The sequence below is a fragment of the Hetaerina americana genome, unplaced genomic scaffold, assembly GCF_022747635.1.
Source record: "Hetaerina americana unplaced genomic scaffold, ioHetAmer1.1.p SCAF_10, whole genome shotgun sequence".
NCBI lineage: Eukaryota > Metazoa > Arthropoda > Insecta > Odonata > Calopterygidae > Hetaerina > Hetaerina americana.
Genome location: NW_027286070.1, coordinates 25,791,239 through 25,814,282, shown reverse-complemented (window position 1 = coordinate 25,814,282; position 23,044 = coordinate 25,791,239). Strand labels below are relative to the sequence as shown.

The window sequence follows — 23,044 nt, the reverse complement described above, 5'->3', positions numbered from 1 at the left end:
TACCTACTCCACCTGATTTCAAATAAAATTACATGATTGATAGCTAGGATCAAGTAGATTACCTTTCTGAAACTAATTAGGGTATGATACGATAGGTTTAACGTAATGAATAATATATATTGTCAAAAATCGTCTCAAGTAACTCCATAATGAATATAATACACCCTAACAAATCAGTATCATTCAAACTATGACATGTTGAAGTAAACCAAAAAATCTAGTGAATTTAAAAAAACTGATTAAGACTACCCCTAAACACCTTCACTAATCAACTAAGCACAGTCCCATTATCCCTGCTGGAAGGAAAATGTGTGAGTTATTTTTGTTTCATAGGCGGAATAATTAAAACCTTATTAAGGGATAACGGCTTTAGACCCACCCTTCTAGAAATACTCCACACCAGGAAAAGTCTGGTCGCATCAATAAAGATATCGATAAGAGCAATAAAAAAGAGAAAAAATATGCCGTTCTTGGCATGCACTGCATTTGCTCCGATTATCGCTTCTTTTTTTATTCTCTGAATGTCATTAGCAAGTTATACCGACCAGAAACTCGTAAAATCAATGTCTACCCAAGTGGTAAGACGTTCGATTTTTGTATTCTATCTCCACACAAGCCTTTTCCTTTGTCTTACATGGAAAATTAATGACACGCATTCATGAAAAAAAAGGCAAATAAGCAGTCATGGTATCTCATTAGTTGGCTCGATTTTTCTCTGAACTCTTTTGTTCTGTTTATTCGCGCATGTGTATGTGTGAGTGTGTGAATGCGATGTGGTAGTCTAAAAACTTCACTGAGCATCTCACGCCCTCTCTTAATATTACCTTTTCTCGGAGTATACTATCGGCGCTGTATGTTTCCTGTATGCGAGTGTTAACGAGCGTGAATTAATGTATGCCCGCTCTTGATCGTAATTGAATATCCTAAGGGTACGCTCGTCGGTGCGGAACGAATTGAGTTGCATGACTTACTTTAAATTCCAAGGAAATGGTGCTTGTCGATGATAAAAATCAGTCCGCTTTATTTTTCGCCATCTAGCAGAGTTCGATTTTCTGCAGATATTCGCATTCGTTCATGGATTTCTGATTAAGGTAATAACAAAAAAGTAGCCCTTTACACCCGTAGGTTAAGTGAATTTATTTAATATTTGATTTGAATTCCGTAAATAACACTCATGAGCAGAGAAAATTGGAATCACTAAGGTATAGAAATTTAATTGCAGTTTTTTATGCAAACTCTTTCATATCTTTCCAAATATAATCTATTCAATCGTACGTTAAATTTATATTTGAAACAATAATACGTATTAAGGCTGAAAGCATTATAAATAAGCAATAAATTGGAAATTATTTCAATTTTTTATCATGAATTAGTCTTAAACCTACAAGTAGTATCCCAAAAGTCGTAGGACTGTCGTTTAAAAATAAATATTGCCAGAATTGCATTCACGCAAAAGTATTGTATGCATAGCTGGAATTTCTCCTTTTGAAGTGTTCCTACCTTCAGGTAATGTAGTTAGGCATGGCTAAAATCGTATATATAGCTAAAAATGAAATAATCAATGTAACTATCTTATTTAGAACGCTACCTCCATTTTATAATCTTCATGCGCTAAATACTGTACGCATTGTGTACTCTGATATATGGTTTTGTTAAAATCAAATTTAATTTTAAATATATAAAATTATAATAGAGTATTAAATATCTAAAATGTACGTTCTTAAATCCTCTTCCAGTACATCAAATGGTGAAATGGTTTTCATGTTCCTTGATCCAAGAAATATTATGATGAATGTACCATTAGATTTTCTAATGCATCAACTCTGGAAAAATTTAAATTGCATTGAGTTCATCCCGTAACTTTATAATGAATTTCAAACTCAATATGTTTATGTGCGTATTTTGTGGTATCTGTGATACAACAGCTCAAACGAAAATTATTTTCCAAATTTGTATGATGGCTTAAAATAAGCATTCTTCCAAGATTCCCCAAGCTCCCCTTACTTTAGAAATACTTTTGCAATCAATTTCACCTCAAATTGCTGCAGTTATATTAGCAATGCTAATAGCTGCACTTAATATTTCTTCCATATACTATGCTTTTTACGATGCAGTGTTATAACTCATTCAACCTTACATAAATGAATCATATTTTTCGATTATATTCCGGGTCATCGTTACACAAATGACCTGAAAAACCCAATACTTTCATTCGTACACAGGCCCTCAGTCGCCGCGGTCACCGCGTGGCATTCCTCTGCAGTCGCTGCACAGTCATTTCCGCGTGCAAAACCCTTGGGGCCCTCACGTCCGTGGTCTTAAACCCCTTTCGCCTCCCAACCATGTTTTCGTTCGTCTTATTTTCTGCGCGTCGCATCTCTTCTCTCGTCTACCTCAGGCTCTCTCTACCTCTCCACTCCTCGTGGGTTACCGATTACTCTCGGCCTCCCTTAAACTGTGAGTACGTATTCGTGTTTAACAGGGAGGACACATGAGAGGTTTTGAAGCAGTGACAAACGACTGCTGGGGGCGTTTAGGAGATCCCAGGGAACTCGGCGTCATTAGTCCCTCGCTCTCCCATTACCTCCCTCACTCTCTCATAGTATCCCACAGACTTCATATTTTTCACTTCTCATTCGTCTTCAAGATTTTCTCTATCTGTCCCTTATGTCCCCTTTAAATCTTGTGCAGGATTTGGATAGGTCGACCATGTCAAATCTTTAACTGATTATTTATTTACCTGGATGCATCGCGACCAAGGAAGGAAACATTATGAAGCCATGCCACCCACTCATAGTGCTTTTTCAAGAAAACGGAAACACGCAATGGGTTGGATTGCTGGCTTCCCATGTAAATTGAGACTGGAATTATACTGAGGATCCATAACCAAGCGTTCTCTCCATGCACTCATTACATTCATCATTTGCCATTTTCCGTAGATCCTGGCATATTTTTTCGGATAATTTTAATCAAACGGTCTATTTTTATATGAAACTTGCATATTTAAATAAGTTTTTTTATTTAGGTATTGAACACAACAGTGGACATTTTGCGTCACTTTTAATCGTATTCGTAAATTAGAATTGCAAAAGTTTTTGCGCATTAAATGCACACCTGCACGATGAATCTTTGTCAAATTCAATTTCTGATCACAATCTGTAATGTGTTTTCTTTTTCACAAAATAATTCAATCGAGATCCGCTCCGCAAGCAACATAAGTGCGAATTTTATATTTTTGAAAATGTCAGCGAAAAAAATTCTGGTTTAACCGTTGTTCTCAGGGACGCTACAACCTAAGTTAAAACTAATAATACCATGTAGCCTATTACTTTGAGAATAAGTCTGCAATTCGAGGTAACTTTGAAGATTAAAATCCGATGGAGGAGAGGAAGAAGCTATTCTGGCTTAATGTTTGGCCTCGCACAACTGTGATGGTAATCCACCGGTTAATGGCGATTATACTTAAATTTATCCTTGTTGACAGTAATGAAGAGCATGAAGAAATGCTTTCGAAAAAGAAAAGTCCAGCTATATTGAAATGGAACTCCGATCCTCGGAGAGATCCTTTACTTTGTAAAGCAAGTGCATGATCAGCACGAAATTATAAGTTCAGCGAACGGCCGATATTGGTATTATGTATTGTGTAAATATTTCATGAAATTTTTCAATAAATACTAAATTACGTTAATCATGGTTCAATTGTGAGAATCTCTTCCAAATACCGACTTGTTCAGCTAATGTATTTAATATTTGAAAGCGGGCTCTCCTATTCTTTTGTGCTTCCCACTTTCATTCCTCTTGCTCACTTATTTCTCCCAGTTCATACATTTTTTTCCTCCAATAGTTTGATTTTTTGTTACAATATTAAGTGGCTTTTACCAAATGTTCTTCATCGCTTATTTTTATTTTATTTATATTTTTCAACTCTAAATAAGGGCAACCGCCTATTTTTCTCACAAGTATGCAAAATAGTTCACCGTTTCTTTTAATATGATGAATTCGTATGTGTAGTTTTGAGTATTGTGAGGGCATATTTTGGTTATTTCATACTCTTTCCTCATTAGTTATTTCTTCGATTAGTTTTCTTTTAGAGCATACATCACGGAAAGAATTGAATATTTTCCACAGTTGCCAGGGAATATTTTCATTTTCACTTTGCAAATAAAAGTTTTATGTTTAGGTACAATTAATTTTCAACCACAGCTATGAATAATCATGTCCTCGTTTATATATCATACTATCTTACATTCATTCAAATGGAATAAATGACCAAATAACCTTGATATTTCCCGAATTAAGTCGTTTATCTCAACAAACTTCTCTGCAAAACATTCCCTTTCGTCGAAGCACACGTTCCTTCCCTCGATCCTCGGCGTCTTGTCACATCCAGTCTCCTCTCCTTACATCCAAATGAAGTCTAATCCTTACGCCGAACTCCTCTCCGCTTTCTGAGGGGATTCCTTTGTCTAAGCCGAAGGTGGAGTGGCGCATAAGCTGCGGCTCGGAGCATAATGACTCGTTCACTTAGGATTGAGATAGATCCCAGTCGTTTCTCCGCACCGTGTTTATCTGCCACGTTATGTCCTCGCAAAACACATCCTTCTCACTCTCTCCCCTTTGACAGCCCAACGTTTGGAATTTGAAAAATTCCCGAGGAACATCTTTATCTTTGTTGATTCCTTCAAGACCTTGAGGGTTTGTGAAACTCGTAGGAGTCCCTTCACGCCAACTTCACCCGGAACTTTAGAAATTATTCACTGGGCTAGCCATTTTTATCCCTGAAATGTTTGTTTACCTGTGGGTTCCTTTTCGTTTTCTTTTGGTACATTATAAATTTAAGGAGTTTTAAATGAAACTGCAGTATTCTATTACGTATGCATCATAAATTTGATGTTGTTTATGTGTCATGAGTCCAAAAAAGACAATATCAGCAAACTCGAAACTGCGCCCTGTAATCAAAGAAATTCTCTGTATTTGATTATTTCCAGGACCGAAAATGGTATTCATTGTAGAGAACTTATGAAAGAATTTTTTAATTGATTGATTGAAGCGCGAACAGTTGATTCGGATTCAATTTTTTGGATTTCCGTAATACGAACGAGAGGCTCTGAATGAATTATGCGTTTCCAAAAAATTCTCTCAAACGTGAATATTATTCGAAAATGTTCACCAGGCGATGTAATTTGTTGATCATCGGTTACGCTAAATTCCAGGGACGTCGAGAACAAGAGATCAGAGTTGCTGATGAAGAAGGCTCTCCTTACCCACTCCATTAGCCTCTTGCTTTCATTATCCTTAAGCTGGCAATAAGTAGATGTAAATCCTCATGTAAAACAAATAGCTCGCGTTGAGTCCTACCCTCAGTCCTCTTTTAAGTTTTCAATCTCCTCTCCCTACCCCCAACTTCGCCCTTAGCCTTCCCGGGAGATCCTCTCACCGCCACCACCAGGACTCCATCCATCCCTCAGTCTCCCCATCCCTTTAATCTCTCCCTTTCAATCTCGCTCTCTGCAGCAACCGACCACTTCTCCATAGCGGCGGCTGTCTATCGCCTTCTATCGGCCTCCAACAGAAGGCAGCGTCGAATATAACCCCCCTTCCGGGACCCTTTCGTACTGCCTAGCCAACTCCCATCCCTATAAACCGCATGAACCGATTCTCTCACCCACCAGTGGCATGTTCCCTCCCGTCATCCTGCCATTCCCCACACTCCTCTCCACACTCATCCCGTTGCCTGGGCAAAAGAATGTCCAACCCGAGTATCCATCCCCACCTCTCCGCCGAGGAAAATACCTTCCCTTACTCCTCATGAAAGGAGCCACTCCTCTTGTTATGAATGTTCCAATCGTGGAATGAGGTTCGCATTAGCGTCGTGTGTAGTATGCTGTATTCCCACGCTCTTATTCCGATTTTCATTCCTGAAAATTATATTTTTTTGAAGTACTATCCATGTCCTTCATTTGGAGTTGAATCACAGTAAGATGTGAAACGGCAGTGAACCGTCCATAGGAGAGGACGCTGTACATAGTACGCAATGAGACGAGCCTATTGGGAAGAGTAATTAGTAATGGCAATGCTCTACCTTCATGGAACAGATGCCTAATCGCCTATAATAAAACTAAACTACTAGGTGATCATTGCTTTCGGGAATTATTGCACCATGAATATTACCGCTCTAGCTCTTGAGTAATTTTGAAACCGTCTGCGGGGGAGTTGATTACGCAGAATGCGAAAGATAGTACGAAAATGTTCACTCCGCAGCGACCTCCGAATATCGCCAGGCCTTCTACCCGGCATCCTATTTCTCGTTCCCGTATTTTACTGATAATTCAAATTCATTGATGAAATCTCCAAAAGCAATCAGACGCCTCGACAATAAAATAATTTATCTATCAATAGAACAAAAATATGTGAACTGTTTTTTTCTTTGTGCAAGACTTGTTCTAGACTTTGTACTAGACTTCTTTGTCTTTGTACTAGAATTGGAAGAGGATGGTCATGGTTTCGGAATAAAATCATTGTTATTAGTGCCCCTCCTCTTTGTCAATTATGCCGAAAACAGCGAAAATAATATTCCAATTACGATCGGGCATTTTATGTGATTAATTTTAATTTTCATTCGGTTTATTCGAGGGTTCCATTGGATTCAGTAACAAATGATTCTAGAAATACATAATTTCAAGAGATATTCTTCAAGTGGGATGATTGGACACGATTTCGTTGAATATTATATTGCCTTTCAATCATCCATTATCTTTTACTAGTATTCTCTACGCATCACTACCAACTCTCTGAGGGAGGTCACCGAAGGAGTGTAAAAAACAGGAAATGTTTTGTCTACGCATTCATCTGCAGTGAGGAGGAGGACCCTGCACCATCGATATGCAGGTCTTCCCCCAGTCCCTCGAGGTCTCATCCCTCGAAAGCAGAATTCCTTCCACCCCATGGTCGTCGTGGACCGCCTCTTATCTCCTCCGGTACGGAACCACAATCTGTAGAGCAGCCTCCTTCCCCCTTTCCGGCCCCTCTGAAGTTCCCCTTCGCCCACAAAGATCGCTGCCTCCACCTCCTCAAGTCTCATTCACTTCTTTCGCATGGCGGTCCCAAGATAACGATGCCAGGGAGACTTCAATGCCCGCTGCCCGTCTTGGGACGAATATTTAATTAAGATGGAGGCTTCTGATTGCGAACGGAAACCAAATGTTGCTGTTGTTCTTTTTTCGTATAAGGGAAAGGCTTCAGATGGGCGGTGGAGGGCAGGATAGCAGGATTCGATTTCTCTCATCTCCACCTCCCCTTCAGGGCCATAACCTTATCCACTTTACGGATGGGATGTACCTATAAAATAACCCGAATAATTCTGTTAAGTATACAAGTTCAAGAGTAATTTCCATTACATCAATGCTATCGTTAAAAACCCTGTTGTTAAACTATTTTTTGTATCTTATATAGTATTTTAAATATTAGCGTGTATGTATGACTATTCGGAATAGTGTGCACTTTATACAAAATACATAATTCTAGAGCTATGCTGGTGTATCACTTCAACGGGGCATTTGGTTATAGAAATCTATGGGAAATAACTGGTATGTAAAGGGGATTGAGATGGTGCGGGGGTAACGTACAGGCTTCCCACCCAGAAGGCCTGTGTTCAAATCCCGGCGGTGTTGAATATTTTTCGGAGGTATCTCAATCCCCACTTGAGATATTTTGTGGAGGGCACTTTGAGTGAGTATGCCGTCCGTCGGATGGGACGTTAAGCTGCAGACCCCTTGGTGCCTTTCTACAAGAGTAGGTTAATGCCGACGCCGGATTTCTCTCCCCCCTTCCTTTCCTGTCCATCCCTAATGGCGCAAATGACCTCAGCTGTCGGTTGCCTCCCCTAAATACTAGTATTTGACAGCTCAGAAGACCCAAGACCCAGCCAATGTTCACGTGCATTGATTTTAATAGAATTTTTTAAATCGGGTTTGCCATCTAAAATAAGAGAGAGTCTGTCAGTGTGATACTTTCATATTGCATTGAATAGGTTATAAATTAGTCACAAAAAAGTGTGAAATTCACCTTTTAGATTCCATCCGTCAAATTTAGAAATGCAAGATGCCAGAACTCTTCAATTTCAGGACCTTCTGAAGTACCGATTGAAATAACCACCGGTAGGATAAAATTAAAATCTAATTAGTACCCTACAATACCGTGTACCGGTATTTTTTCTCATCTCATATCCTCACCCTTCCCCCCCCTCTCTTCTTTCCGCTTGAAAGAGATCGCAAACTTTATTTTTACCGGGTCGAGCAGGGTTATCCGGATGAATTCCTCTGTGTTCTCTCCCACCCTCCAAGCTCCCAATTTTTTATATCTTCTTCCTCTCACCCTCTTCCCTCATACCTCATTTGGTTACATCAGCCAGCAATCATACGAGCTTTTTAATAGGGTTTCTCCATCTCTTTCCCTTCCTCGGGGCATTCTGGTGAATCATATGGGATGAACAGGCACTCTCTTTAGATCTCCTTCTTTCCTTCCGGCCGGTGTTTGATTTTTATATTTTTATGGATACATTTCTCTTTTCATTTTCTGCTTGAATAAGCGTACATTCTTGAGTGAAATAAGGTTTTCTTGCAGGGCTTAAATCATATTTAATGTTCTTGTTTATCATATAATGTGATCCGTCAATCATTTTAATGAGAGCGGCTAAAGAATTCATCATTATAAATTTATGGAAGGATTAACACCTTGGGATATGCAATCAAATACTTCAAGCTCCATTACATATTATTGCATTCTGTCGATGTTATTGTAAGAAGTTGGCATAGTTTCATGTTAATTATTACATGGTATTACTACAAGGTAATAACTGCTAATCTACAGTGTATGTATATATATATATATATATATATATATATATATATATATATATATATATATATATATATAAGTCGAATCTATTCTATAATCGTTTACTCGTGGATTGAAAGGGTCATAGATTCGACTTAGTACATAAATTTGCTATTAAATGTTTCTTTCATTGTACTCATGTTTTAAAATTTTCGTAAATTATTATAATCAAATTTATATAAAAAGAAATGTTCTTATCCATTTCGCAAGAGCTTCTGTAGTGAAATGCAAATAGTACGGTAATATTCTCATGCATTTCCATAGTTATTATTATTAATAAGTAGTATACCGGTTAAGGTAGGTTTTGCAATAGCTATTATTTATCATTAAAAATGTGGAGATTTCTCGAAATTATAATAGTTCCATTTTCGAGGAAAAAAATATTTAATAGGTATTTATTATAATTATATAAAAACAAAGCTAAGAAGTTTGAGCACAGCCATTGAGAGGGTTGCATCTACATACCACACACACTTCTCATATGAAGTACGGAGTTGAAGATGTGAAAATTGAGTAAGGGTGTTTAGAAAGACTCATTAGCATTTTATTATCATTTTATTGAAAAATGCACTGGTGCGGTGTTACCTAAATTTATGAAAATGATTTGACGTTATATTTGGAAGACTGATTAGATTACATCATGTTTTCTTAAGCCGTAAAAGATTTTTTACACGACTGTGAAAGTAAAAAGGGGGTGGGGATAGAGATTCGTGTAGTGATTTTCGGGGAAAGTTAATCCCTCGTCAGTAATCAGAAACATCCAAAATATTAGAACGATCACATTTACACGGCGGTATTTACCGAATAGGTTGACAAGAGCATTAATCTTATTGCCAGGGACCGTATTCAGTGAATTACAAATACACACACATACTCAATTTAATGGATGATTCTGAATGTACTGTCTATGTTAAAATAGGGGTAAATCAAGGTAATTCCCGTTATATTTCTTTGGGATGGTTGGAAAGTCGTTCTTTGGAAACATTTTCTTGAACATTTCTATGGTCTCGTTAAAGGATTAAGTTTGAGGTTTAAGTACTTTTCAGAGTAAGTTTAAATTGAGTGCGATCGTGGAGAGAGAAAAAGAAACTATAGTAACTATTTTTAAAAATTGAGTATTTGAATGGCTGTAGTATGAGACACACTTGAAAAGTTGAAATGTCATTTTGGTTACCCCTGATAAAGGCTAATAGTTAAGTAAAAATATATTCACTTGTAAAATGGGTGATTTCAAGAGATTTATTGAGTTTGCTAGACATGAAATTGATGCTGTGATCGTTGGTTAAGGGCAAGATGCTAATGAGAGGTGCTAAATACGGACGAAAAATGCAAAGATTTGCGATGCACATTTGAGGACAAACTGAAGTTTAATCAGGGGGAATAAGGAGTACGTACAGAAAACGAAAGTAAGCATGACGATTGGGAAAGAAAAGAATGATTTGCTGAATACGTTACTGGTTAAGGTTCATGGAAAAGACGTGGCTGGGGGAGTGAATAATTTATAGATAAATAATATCGTCTATTTAAATTTTCAATACATATTTTCATAAAGCTACATGACGAGATATTTCATAACTTCAATAATAATTTGTGCGCAACATTTAGTGGTCTATCCTGACCTTACAAAAATTTAACAGTATTTTAAAATATTTATTATTTATCAATTTAAAATTTCACAGTTTAATATGAAATTTAAATCTTTATTAGAAGATTATGAAATCGATTTGTCTACTCTTGACGCATTAGTTTTGATTATTTTCAGATGTGTCTTCTTTATTGGCACGAGAATGAATTGTGAAAGGCACTGGGTAAAAGGATTGTAATCATTTTAAATGCAATACTTAAAAAAATATGATGCCGAATGTAAAGTTTAGAATAGCTGGCTGAAACCAAGCTAAAATCAGTGAAGAAATAATACTAAGATAAATAATTGAAAAAGTTATTGAATGACCTACACATTTTGAAGGAAATTAGCAAACAACTGTGGAAGAAAAATTAGTGAGTGAGATGTATTAATGACACAGTAACAGTCTCAAAAATAAGATGAAGGCATGAAAAGAGTGTCTTGAATGAAAAGTATTGCTTCTCGTCAAACCATTTCAAGTGATGGAGGTTACTGATTATAAATTACTATTATTCTTAATTTACTATTCAAGTTGAAAACTTAGATAAAATTTTATGTTTCCAAACTTGATGGTTTTTTAAATCATTAAGCGATAGTTTCAACAAACATTTCCTCGTTTCCGATTTATTTCCGAGCTTTTATTATTTATTTTTACTTTATTTTGTAAGCACGAATTTTTATATTGATTTGAATGACATATTTTTATATCTTTAAATGATTTAAATATGATTTCACTTCTGGTGGCTAAATGAATACCACCTAAAAATAAGAATCTTAAATGAAAAAAATAAAAGTTAATATGAAAAACTGGTATAATTAATTTGATTATCAAACTGTTAAAATCCGAGTTTATCGCAGCTGAAAGAGCATTGATTTCAAATTACTTTTAATTATTCAATCAAAACCTAATATATTTTCCTACCGGCCATGGAAACATGTAATCCGCTAATTAAGTTAAAATAGTCAATAAAAATCAAGTTCAAATATGGTATCATACATTTAGAGTATTGATGGTAACTTTTACTTACGACTATCTATGATTTATTTAAATTCCTTTTATCGAATGGATGGCGTTAATCTTTCATAAAGTCATTAATATTTGAAATCAGTACAAATGTGGATATTCCCATTTCCCGGTTCAATATTATAATGCGGTATCAGTTCCTCATTTGTTCAAGTTAGTTCATTTTGTCACCACTAGTTGAACTACATTCGCAGTAATTGCCCATCCCAGTTGTCAACAACATCCTGGAAGGGTGAACTAAAGTGAATATTTCGTGATTCCTTCTGCTGCTTATAAAATGGTAGGTTTAGAGCTAACAAAATATCGATCATTCAGTTTTTTCACTGTGTTATCTTCCATTTAATCTGCACAAGTATTCTTTTCCGTTACAGTCGCACGGTGTAAAAGTATGTGATATATCTGCGGACGTCAAAAAGGCTCTTGAAAAATTTCGTTTTCGCAGAGATAAAACAAATGCGGCACTCATCAGTGAGTTAATTGAAGCGTTATTATAATCACCGTATTAATGATTGTTGGTAAAATTGTTTTCTTTGTCTTTAACAGTGAAAGTAGATCGAGAGAAACAGATGATTTGTATTGACGAGATCATGGAGGATGTAAGCGTTGATGAGTTGAGAGAAAACTTACCAGAACATCAACCTAGATATGTTGTTTTCTGCTACAAAATGGAGCATGGGGATGGTAGAATATCGTATCCCATGAGTTTCATATTCATTACTCCCAGAGGTGAGTCATAAATCGTAGATTACTGAAGAGTGTTATTTCATTTTATGTATCCTTGTTGTTACTATGATGCTTCAGATACCCTTTTATGACTGATGTGGCTGCTGCTTAACTCGTCATGTTTTGTCCCATTTTCAAATATATATTTTTATTCATGCCTCGCGCGCTATCAGATACGTTAAATGACATCCTGCTATGCATAAAGGAGCGATTATGGACTTCTGGACTCAATTCATTTAGAATATATTTCCATATAAAAAGATCCAATTTTCCTCTTACCTTGAGTAGGTTAAGTATCGTGGACCATGTAAAATATTTGGAAAGTCACACTAATGACACCAATATTGATGTGGAAAAGGTAAAACGTGCTAAAAATATGTCCAGAGTTGAATAGAAGAAGCTAGGCTTGACCTCTTGATGCTCCTTAAATTAATTCTACTCCTAGAAACTTGGATTAATTTAACCAATGGAAAACAACTTAAGTAATTGGTCGTGATCATTGAGAGGTGTTCTTTCGCCTTATTTAGACCTCATCTGTAATATACATACATGGAGTATTTAGTGTGTTACTGAACTAAACAAGATAATGAGAATGGAGCCTCGGAAAGGACGAAGGTTACATTCTTAACATACTCCATTAATATCACCTGTATGCGTTAAATAATGATACTTGGTAATTGTAACCATGCAGTTGGTTGATGAAATCCCAATTAGAAATTTAAGATAATTGATTGCCATAGAGGTCAGCTTTCTGTATCCTTTTTGCTCACTTGTAATGTTACCACAACATTATTGAATAGCGTGAATAATCAGTAGACTATAAAAATAAATATTGCTGAGTATTAGCTGGATAAAATCATGAATTATAATATCATGGCTGGTAATTTAATATCCCTGGCAACATATCTAGAAGGCAGTCTCCGGTGCAATGTAATGAAAATACCTCAAAGTAATTTCCTTAGAAATTGGAAACTTAGAAAGGTATTGGCAACTATGGAGTGTAACGCCCTGCGATGTGTGTCATGTTGAGTTAACAGCATTCAAAAAGAAGCCGCAAATGGGATCTTAAACGGTTTGGGCGGGACTTTGGAAATTTTAAGAGTAAATTAGTTTAGGAAACCTCAAAAAGGAAATATTGAATATAGATTTATTGGGTATAGATATGCTAAGTGTGTTCATATTTGTTAGTTGCTTATATGCTAAGCTTCTGTATTATAAGTTGAAGACTAATTTCTAGGGAAAGGGAGAAAATTTATCTGAGTTAGCTCTCATAGAGAATAAAACATGGGAGAAGGGTAGGTAGCGTATAGCAGGTGAGCAATAGAATTTCACTTATAGAGATAAAAGCAGACAAATCTAATTTATAAATTCATGCAATAAATAGTCATCTGTAGGTAAATATGATTGTTAATCTGATGTATTTGTGGCAATAATTTAAGATATTCATGGAAGAAACGCCTGATAGTGATTGGGAATTGCAATGCAATGCCAGGTGACGGTAAGTACTGGAGTGAAGTTATAAACAATGGGTAGAAAACTAACCCCAGTTTATCAGAGTTACAGTGGAAAAGAAACCATAAAAGGGGACTAGAACTGTAAAAAAGTATATGTATTTTTATAAGGAAAAGGTCAATATACAAGTATTTGTAATTGCATATCTGGAGCAAAAGTGGGAGAAGACAGCATGCCCACGGGGAAATTTGGGGCATAGTCTAGAAGGGAAATTCAGAAAATGGGTGTTCACTCTATCAAAAAGAGTATTGGAATGTGAGATTTCCAAAGTGTGATTGAAAAGCACCCAAAAACTATTAGGATGAAGCTTTAACCCTATAGTAACTCAATCAGTATTCTACGAAAATATATGCTTGTAAATTTGGACTTTTATAATTTTTCATGCTAATAATTTTATTCACTGCTAGGTTACCTTCATATACTATATGCTGATTGTTATTCATTATAATAATTTATTTCTTTTGTTAAATTATTCACTGGAGTAGGTTGTGAAACTCAATAATTTATACCCCTAAAAATCCTATCCTTAGTATTAGAATTATTAACTTATTGTGTTTTTCAATATATTGTTACATTATGTATCATTCTACTCTCCCTCAGATAGCCAAATTGAGCTTCAAATAATGTATGCTGGGACAAAAATGGCTCTCCAGAAAGAGGCAGGCCTGACAAGGGCATATGAAATTCGTGAACTTGAGGAATTCACTGAAGACTGGCTGAAGGAAAAGCTTAGTAAATGAATTCAATTGCTTCAAGAATGCTTGCTCCTCTCTGGCATTGCATACTCCATTGTTGATTCATGTGACCAAATTTGTATGAAAAGTATATTTTTTAAATGCAATGTCTTCAGAGAGAATTATGCCAAAAACATAATTTTGTTGAAAATATTTTGAATAGATCATTCCTATGAACTATGACCAAATTTTGTAAATATTTATACTATTCAAGAGTATTTGAAAGTGGCTTCAAGCTTTGTAATCCATTTGGAAGTATTATTCCTGGAGGAATTACTTGCATTAGCTTATTTTCTAAGCTGTAACTCATTTTATAATTCACGTTATAAGTGACTAATTAGCTGTGTTATGATTCTTGCCTGATGTCTTGAGCAAATGTGTGTTCCTTATATAAATCATTTGCTAAATGAGATAGTATTGGCTGCCTGGTTTAAGACATCACTAATTTTGTGTCCTCTTGTGATTTTAACATTACAAATGTCATTAAATTGCTTATGTACAATGAAAATCCCACCATTTAAAAATCTTACTGAAAATAAGAGTAATTTAGAAGGATTAAATCAATATTTATATTCTTTGTTGATAAAATATCAGTGTCAAAGAGATATTGAACATCTTAATCATTAGCCACCCGCATTGTGATTTCTTTATTGGGGCCATATAACCTAAATTCTCTTATAAATTGGGTCTTAATGAATAACTGATCGAAGCACTCTTCCACTTGATATCAAGGAGAAAAGTGCTTTGATCAGTTATTAATTATGTTCGACTTCCACCACATCATGCCTGAAGCTACTCAATTTGTAAATTGGGTCTTTTCCTAATCTAATTCTGAGGTTTTGGAGTAATTAACAATATCACCGCTCACATATTGCAAAGCTCATTAAGTTAGCATTGTGAAGTGTCAGGCAGGAAATTATGAGTTTTATAAGGCCTATACCTTGCAAAAAATCCTAAAATATGTAGTTTTACAGGTTACCATAATTACAGAATGGCTCTCCTTTTTAATTAGCGTATCATAGGAAATTGTCTACTAATTTGTCTTTCACTCATGTCCTAAGTTTTAGTTCATTTAATTTGAAACTTATTTATTCCTCCATTAAAATTCCAAGGTTTTATTAAATATTTACAGTAGTTACAGATCTGGCTCAGTAGTAAATTTAAAAATAAAATTAAAGGCTTGCAGTTTTCTGATTAGTAAAATAAATGTAACCTGTTTCAGAGTTTCATGATATTATCATGTGAAAACTAAAGTACTAATTCTAGACTAAGTAATAACCTATTGCAACCGAACTTGATAAAATGAAAGACTTAATGAAGTGGAAAACTGCTAGTCTTTATTGTAATTTTATCTTTTTGGATTGAGCTTGAAATGTAATCAGTGTAGAAACAGGAGATTGCTTTTCCTCTCAATAATCACTAATTGGGGTTATGGACTTAGCTGTTTCAATTATATTTATGTTTGATTTTTGGGATTGTTTTTCTTATAATCATGTTTAGTATTGTGTTACATACATAGTTTATCAACCGCTTAAAGTACAAAAATGATAGCATAGAGTACAAGAGACGGTATTACAAAGTATATTTGCTTTCAAATTGAGGACAACATAAAGTATCATTTGTGCTCAGATCATGAATTGAGATTCTTAAAAATTCATACCGCTTATTTTCAATATATGTAGAATAATTTGCAATATTAAAACAATTAGGAGTAGTACCAGTCAAGTTTACTTAGGTAACCCCCTTAACTTTTGTCAAGTTATCATGTGATTACCTTAGACCACTAGGTATCCTTAATTTAGGCTGTTTAATTACACCAACTTACATATGTATATCATAAGCAGTGTTATGTATTTAGGCAAATGTGATAACTAACTAGAAATTTAAAACCCTCAGTGGGCTGGTTTATTTGTGACTTTTTAAAAGGATAGATAACATGAGTTTCATCATGTATTTCTTTTCCTAATGAAAAATTATTTTTTGGGACTTCTTAACCTGCAATTTACCAATGCTCGGTCTTAAATATTTCTTGATAGCATCATTAAAAGCAATTTGCAACGGAAAGTGATGAAAAACCATACAAACTATTTTCAATAGTTGAATAGAAGCAATGTCTATTTCTCTTAAGTACAATTGCAGTCAGTGATTTTAACTTTGATTTCAGTGCTTGCATATATTTCTCACTTGAGGCATTTAATTCTCTCTATCAAAAAATATTAAATCCTATATTTTGTTTTGTCTGAGGGGAATCAAATTGATTTTGTATTTCAATGTTTTCTATCGTATAATTATACATATACTTTGCTGTTTTTTACATAATCATGTGACTTTGAAGCATTGTACTTAATGTTTTTGTATGACTTTAATGATTCAATTTGTCTTCATTCCTGAGTAACCTCTCAATGTTTAGAGCATTTATGGTGAAAATTGTTGTCAATGATAAAAAATTTGTTGTGCATTTATAAGTTGTAATGTTTCATTCCAAAGCTAACAAATGAGGAATGTGTGCCATGAATCTGCTAAAATTTTAATTCTAGAGTTTTATATTATTTAGATTTTCACTAAATATTCTGTAAACACCTCTAAATGCTTTTCATGTGATGATTAACTTGGTGATATTATTAAGATTGGCCTAATTCAGATGCCAGAATTTGTGTTGATTACCGGTCATACTGTTAGTCTAAGTTTAGAAAAACAGGAAGGTACCCTGTGAATTGTCCTAATTGGATTGCCATTTTCCCTCCAAAGATTAAAAATGATCTTCCACTAAGACAAGAGATTATTGTATTTGTGATGTAAGTTTGAATGCTTTAAATGTGATAGATATAAAGTCTTTTTGGACGGTCAAAATTTTAAATTTGAGGGAGCTTTAATCATGAGACTTCATAAAGATGTCACCATCCTATTATCAGTTTAAATGTTCAAATATTCATTCATTTCCTACATAGTACAATAAAGGAAAATATTCAAATAAAATATTATTATAACTATTTTAAGTTATTCAGCATTGCATATTTATTTTTGATTGATTTATGCTGTGTGTTGAAGTTAACTGTATTCATAAAATACAAGTTAAAGTTAGGTGAATTTTAATTACAAATTTCTCCCAATCAAATATTTTGTAATTTATTGAAATAAAATTTACCATGGTTTTGGTCAAGAACTAGACCTTTAAATATGCATTTTCAATTCAGCTAATGGTAAACTGCCTGAATTTCTTTAATTTCCTCATGCATCACTATATTTTTAATTTTAAAAAAATTCTACATGGTTATATGAATGATATATAAGTGGAGAAACAATCAGTATTTTAACTGCATTATTAAGTGCATAAATAAATTTTGCATCTATGTGCAGTCCATTTCATCATGATCGTATGTGTGAAAATTTTCTGGAATGGGACTAATTTATGTAAAGAGTTACTTTCAGTGATAAAGTTACAACTTCATTATTATTTGCAGTGTTTTATAATGTGCACTTCTGCATTGAATGCTAACATAATCATTCAGTTGAACTTTAAATTCAGTGCAAGTGTTATTGATAATTTTGGGCTTTGCTGCAATCATGTGACTACAAATACTGCCATTACGAGGGTTATTATGTATTTAGGGTCGCTATGCTGCTACTATGTCTGTATCATAGTGGGCCTAAATATGTACCAATGTAGAGATAGATATTTTTCTTGGGGTTATGCTTATGAATGATATGAAGTAAATGTTCCTACCTGTAGGTGTCAAATCATTTGGATTTTCCTTAACTTCTACTTTAGTGATTCATGTGTCAGAAACTTTCCTTGGACCATCAAATTTGATATTTTATTAGGCAACTTTTTTCATCAAAATGTTAGATATGACTGGTGCACCTTCATTGTCAGATCATTCCATTCAGATATTATATGTTTTATCCTTTTTGCTCGCTGTATGTTCATGCTGGAAATTTAATTCTAGTCAAATGAAATTATTGACTTTTGACATTTCACACACTTAATTTAAAAACACGACCCAGGTTTCAACGTTGAACATCATCATCAGGTGATCCTCAACCAAGCCAAGCCAATAATGCCAGTAGGTGCGTCGTTTACCCATTTCCAGCAGTGCTGATTAATAGTGTTTGGATTTTGATGTTTGAAGGACGTGTTTATCATGAGGGTGAGGGATTGTGTTGCGAATTACTATTTAGTGGTTTTCATACATGAAGGGTTGTTTTGGCATGCTTGTATTTGAAGTGAGGATTTTCTGAGTAATTCCTTAGTTTCTCGATTTCCGGGGTATTCAAGTGAGGATTTGCTAGAAGAGACTAGGTTGCTGAGGTGGGTTGGTAGTTCGGCAGTTTTGAGGTCGTGGTGGTGTTTCGGAAAAACCATGGGGCACTGGGGATCATTCATTGGGTTTTGTTTTGGAATTTGGTTACAAGGGTAGAGGTTGCAGTACACCTGGCTGGGCATCCATAGTTAAGAATCAGGTGAATCATTGATTTGAATAGTAGCACTTTGGTAAGGAGACGGAGGGGACTGGTACATTTTATTAGGGGTAAATTGAAAAAAGGCCATATTCGGCTTTATTTAGTGTGTATTTGATGTGAGTTTTCCAGGTTAGTTTTTTGTCTAATTGCACTGTAAGAAATGGCCGCTGATGCCTGGGGAATTTGATCGTTGCTGTAGTATATGGGGGTATTGTTTAACTTGCCCCATTTTCGGGCATAGTTAATATTAAACCATTTGGATAGGTTTACCAAGAGTTTTAAATTGGACATCCATTCTTCTGTTTGATCAAGGTGTTCTTGAATGTTTTCTGCTGCATGATTTGGGTCGAAGGAAGTTGAGGCTATCGCTGTGTCATCTGCTTAGAGGTAGAGTTGAGATTTTGGGTGTGGAGGGAGATTGCTAATGTACAAATTAAACAGGAGTGATAAGAGGGCTCCCTGTGTGATGCTGGCTGAGATGGGCTGGGTTGTTGAGGTAGATTTGTTTAAGGCGACAAAGGAGGTGTGGTTAGTGAGGAAGGAGTGGATGGATTTAAGTAGAGATATCTGTTGATGAGATTTTGTAAATGAGGCCTCCATGCTAGACTTTGTCGAAGGCCCATTGGAGATAGAGGAAGACTATTCAGCAGATCACTTTATTGGAAGAAACTTATGAAAATAGCCTTAAGCCACATTTACAACCCCGAATATTTAAAAGATCCCACTGCCAAATGACAATGAATATTCTATCTAGGGAATATTTCTCAGGAAGCAATCAAAATTTTACCTTAAGAAAAAATTAAATGTGCCTTTTAGAGAACCTGATCTCTCACATGAAAAACAAAGTTTCCAAAGACGAGAGGAGTGGAGTGTATGAATTAAAGTGCTTTAAGTGTTCCACGAAGTGTATTGGGCAAACAGGAGGAAAATTTAAAGAAAGGATAAAAGAGCACCAAATATGTGTAAAGAACATAACATCCCTCTTTGCAAAACACCTCATCCAGAGTGACCACAAAAGTGACTTTGTGACTAAAATTCTTCTTTTTGAAAATAAAGGTCAAAGGCCTGATGCTTTGGAGCAGTTGGAAATTTTGAAATGCATCCAATTACAGGGTGAACTCGCCAACAAAATTTTGTATCCCTCCAGCTCACTACTCCTAGATATACTAATCTTCCAAGTCTACGATTGACACTAAAAGATGTAATTCTTTTTTTCCTCCCAGCCACATTTAACCTTTTTATCCATCCACCCTCTCTTACCAACCTCCCTCTGCTGATCAGAAAGTATGTATACCAGGTTTGCTTCTATGAGGACCCACCTGATGATGTCCAATAATAACATTGTCCACCTGATAATGACATTGTCGGACTGCGGTAGAGTCATGTCGAGGTAAAAATTAGTGTGGGGTGTATTTGCCTCCTGAAACACACCCTATCAGTGGCTTGCAGAGTACATAAATATATAAATAAAATAAAGTAATGTTCAGCCTCGAAACTTGGGTCATGTTTTTAAATTTCAGAAGTAGTCTCAGGATTATCTTTGTCCCTTGTATTAATTATTTATTTTCCTATCTTATTGTTTCTCATTATATTCATGTTCTAATAGCTCATTTATAAATTGAAGTTGATTTTAACATTTAAAGCATGATGTGATATGCCATTTTATTACAAGTTGGTATCTGCGCTGTCTATTTATCATTGAAGAACAAAATGAGTGAGTACAAATCATGAGTAAAGGTTGCAGAATAAATTCTTAACAAATTCATCTGGTTATCATACTACTAGAATTATCTGTTCTAGATGGTGGGTCAAATAAGCAAAGCATTATGCACAGGTATTCCATACACCCAGTACTGTGTTTTTAGTTGCATAACCTGGATCTAAAATGGGGAGTAAGAATATGAGAACACCCCTCAACAAGCTAACAATTCCTCATAAATAGTCATGTAAATGCCAAAATGCAAATAGTGCCTTTCTCTATCCCCTAGTCCTATTTCTGTGGATAATATAGTGCAATCATTATTTTGGCTATCTTAATTAATTGATTAGTGTATCAGCCAATCTGCAGTAGTTTTTTTTGTTTTTAGATTGTTAAATTTCATATTTTACTTACGCGAGTTATTCCAGTTGCTTAAGTACATGCTATTTTTTTTGTTACATTGTTTACACCGTATGGTTTCTTCCTCTTTTCATATAATACTTGAGTGGTCTGAAAAGTTTCTGAATCAGAAAATTTCAGATAAAATATCTTGTATCTTTGTTAGGTAGGAAACTTTTCAGACCACCCTCATATAACTGTAAGAGCTGGGACTCAACAAGCTGTTTGCTTCTGTAATGCTTAGTGCATAATTTTCAATATCAGATTGCAGAGTCTGTGCATTGCCCAAGTGTGGTGGAGGAAATGATTATATTTGCAGGAAATCTGAGGGTATTGTAATGTTCAAAACCTCCTTTCAGATTTCATTTTTCATTACTCCATATTTTCCATAAAGTGATAAAACAGCTCTTTTGTTGGAATCAGAAAACTTATAAAATGTTGTCAACATATTCTACCAACATCAGATATGTTTTGTTTCTTCTTTTATGACAATTATCATGGTAAAATGAAGATCAATATTAACAAGCTAACTAAATGAACTAAAATGAGTCAACATCATTTGCTGAAATATTTTAGCCTCTATATTTTTCATGAGCTTAAAAGTTTTCGTGATTATTAGTGTTTATAGTTGGAAGATCAAAATTTTATTTCTGTGATATTTGTCTCTGATATTATGTCATTTCAGAGTAATGACATAACAACTGTCAACTATATATATACATTGTCAAGCAGCTGCTGATTCTGCATTTTTATCATCAGTGAATTCTTTTCACGAGCAGCAAGGAAATTTTGGCAAAGAAAGGAGTAATATTAAAACAGGTAAAGATGCCAGCAACAATAGGATAAGAAATAAAACACAGTTGGATAATAAATGTGGTGAGATTGATTATTCTACTGTGCTAAACTACTGTTGTCAATCAATGAGATGTAATCGAAAATTCTGCTCTCATTGAAATTTTTTTATTAACAAACATTGTTGTCCTATCTTTTAATTGGATGTATGTTATAACTTTGAATTCATATTAATATTCAACACTAATGTGAACATTTTGCTTCAAACCCCAATAATTAGTACATATATACCAAATTATCAAACTTGAAGTGAATATGAATAGTAATTAGTAGTAGTATTAGTAATATCTGTGTTATCTTAAACAATTCAAAAGTGTTCTTTCTTATGTCTCATGACATTACTTTGGCAAAACACATTATTGATATCATTTGCTGCCATGTCACTACTTACTGCTTGTATGGTTGAATTCTTTTGATTATGGTGTTAACATTGTCCTTCAATAATTGTTCTCAAATTATTTCGGATTGGACACTCTCAGCTTCACCTAAGCTGTGTGATTATTTGGGTACCAGAGTTTTCTGGGAAACCTTAGGCAGCACAGAGAAAGCATCTGGTTCCCCTACTCTATTGTGTGAATTCCACACAGAGTTGGGCTTGGTTTTAGGTGAACTCTATCATCACCTATCAAACTGGCCTTCAGGTTGATAACTGTGTTTATGGTTTTAATGAAATGAAAAATATAATAATAAACTTGCTGCCTTATAAATGGTATAATAGACCTTACTTACTTATCTGTCTTGTATAACCATTTTTCACAGGCATAATAAAGGCATATGAAGATATTAATTTAAAGCTAGAACCATGAGGGACAGAGTGTATAATGATAATATAGAAATAGCTAACTGAATACTAGTTGCTAAGGGGTTAAAGCAAAGCTGAAGCCATTTCTACCATCATCAGAATTATCATACTCTAAATAGAAACTGCCAAGGCATCCGTGGTGTAATGTCCCATCTGCTAGGTCATGCACTCCACTTGAAGTATTTTCCACAAGGCAACCCAGTAAGGATTTGGATACCACTGAAAAATTTTGCCACGACCAGAATTAATTCAACCCAGGCCCCCTGTGTAACCATATAGCACACTAGTCACAATGGCTCAGGCCCAAACACTGAAAGCA

At 34.9% G+C, this 23,044-nt stretch overlaps 1 protein-coding gene across 1 annotated transcript; it reads left to right on the top strand.

Moving 5' to 3' along the window:
• The first annotated feature begins 11,724 nt into the window (after positions 1 to 11,724).
• GMF (Glia maturation factor) lies at positions 11,725 to 17,831 on the top strand. Its single transcript, XM_071598456.1, has 4 exons — positions 11,725 to 11,823; positions 11,915 to 12,011; positions 12,087 to 12,269; positions 14,379 to 17,831. Exons 1-4 carry the CDS (start codon positions 11,821 to 11,823, stop codon positions 14,516 to 14,518), a joined length of 423 nt encoding a protein of 140 aa, XP_071454557.1. The 5' UTR covers positions 11,725 to 11,820; the 3' UTR covers positions 14,519 to 17,831.
• The last annotated feature ends 5,213 nt before the right edge of the window (positions 17,832 to 23,044 follow it).

What these genes read in the sequence shown, in the direction of transcription:
- GMF (XM_071598456.1), top strand. An exon ending in AACAAATGCGGCACTCATCA is followed by an intron (nt 12,012 to 12,086) that starts GTGAGTTAATTG and finishes TGTCTTTAACAG; the next exon opens with TGAAAGTAGATCGAGAGAAA. An exon ending in CATATTCATTACTCCCAGAG is followed by an intron (nt 12,270 to 14,378) that starts GTGAGTCATAAA and finishes ACTCTCCCTCAG; the next exon opens with ATAGCCAAATTGAGCTTCAA.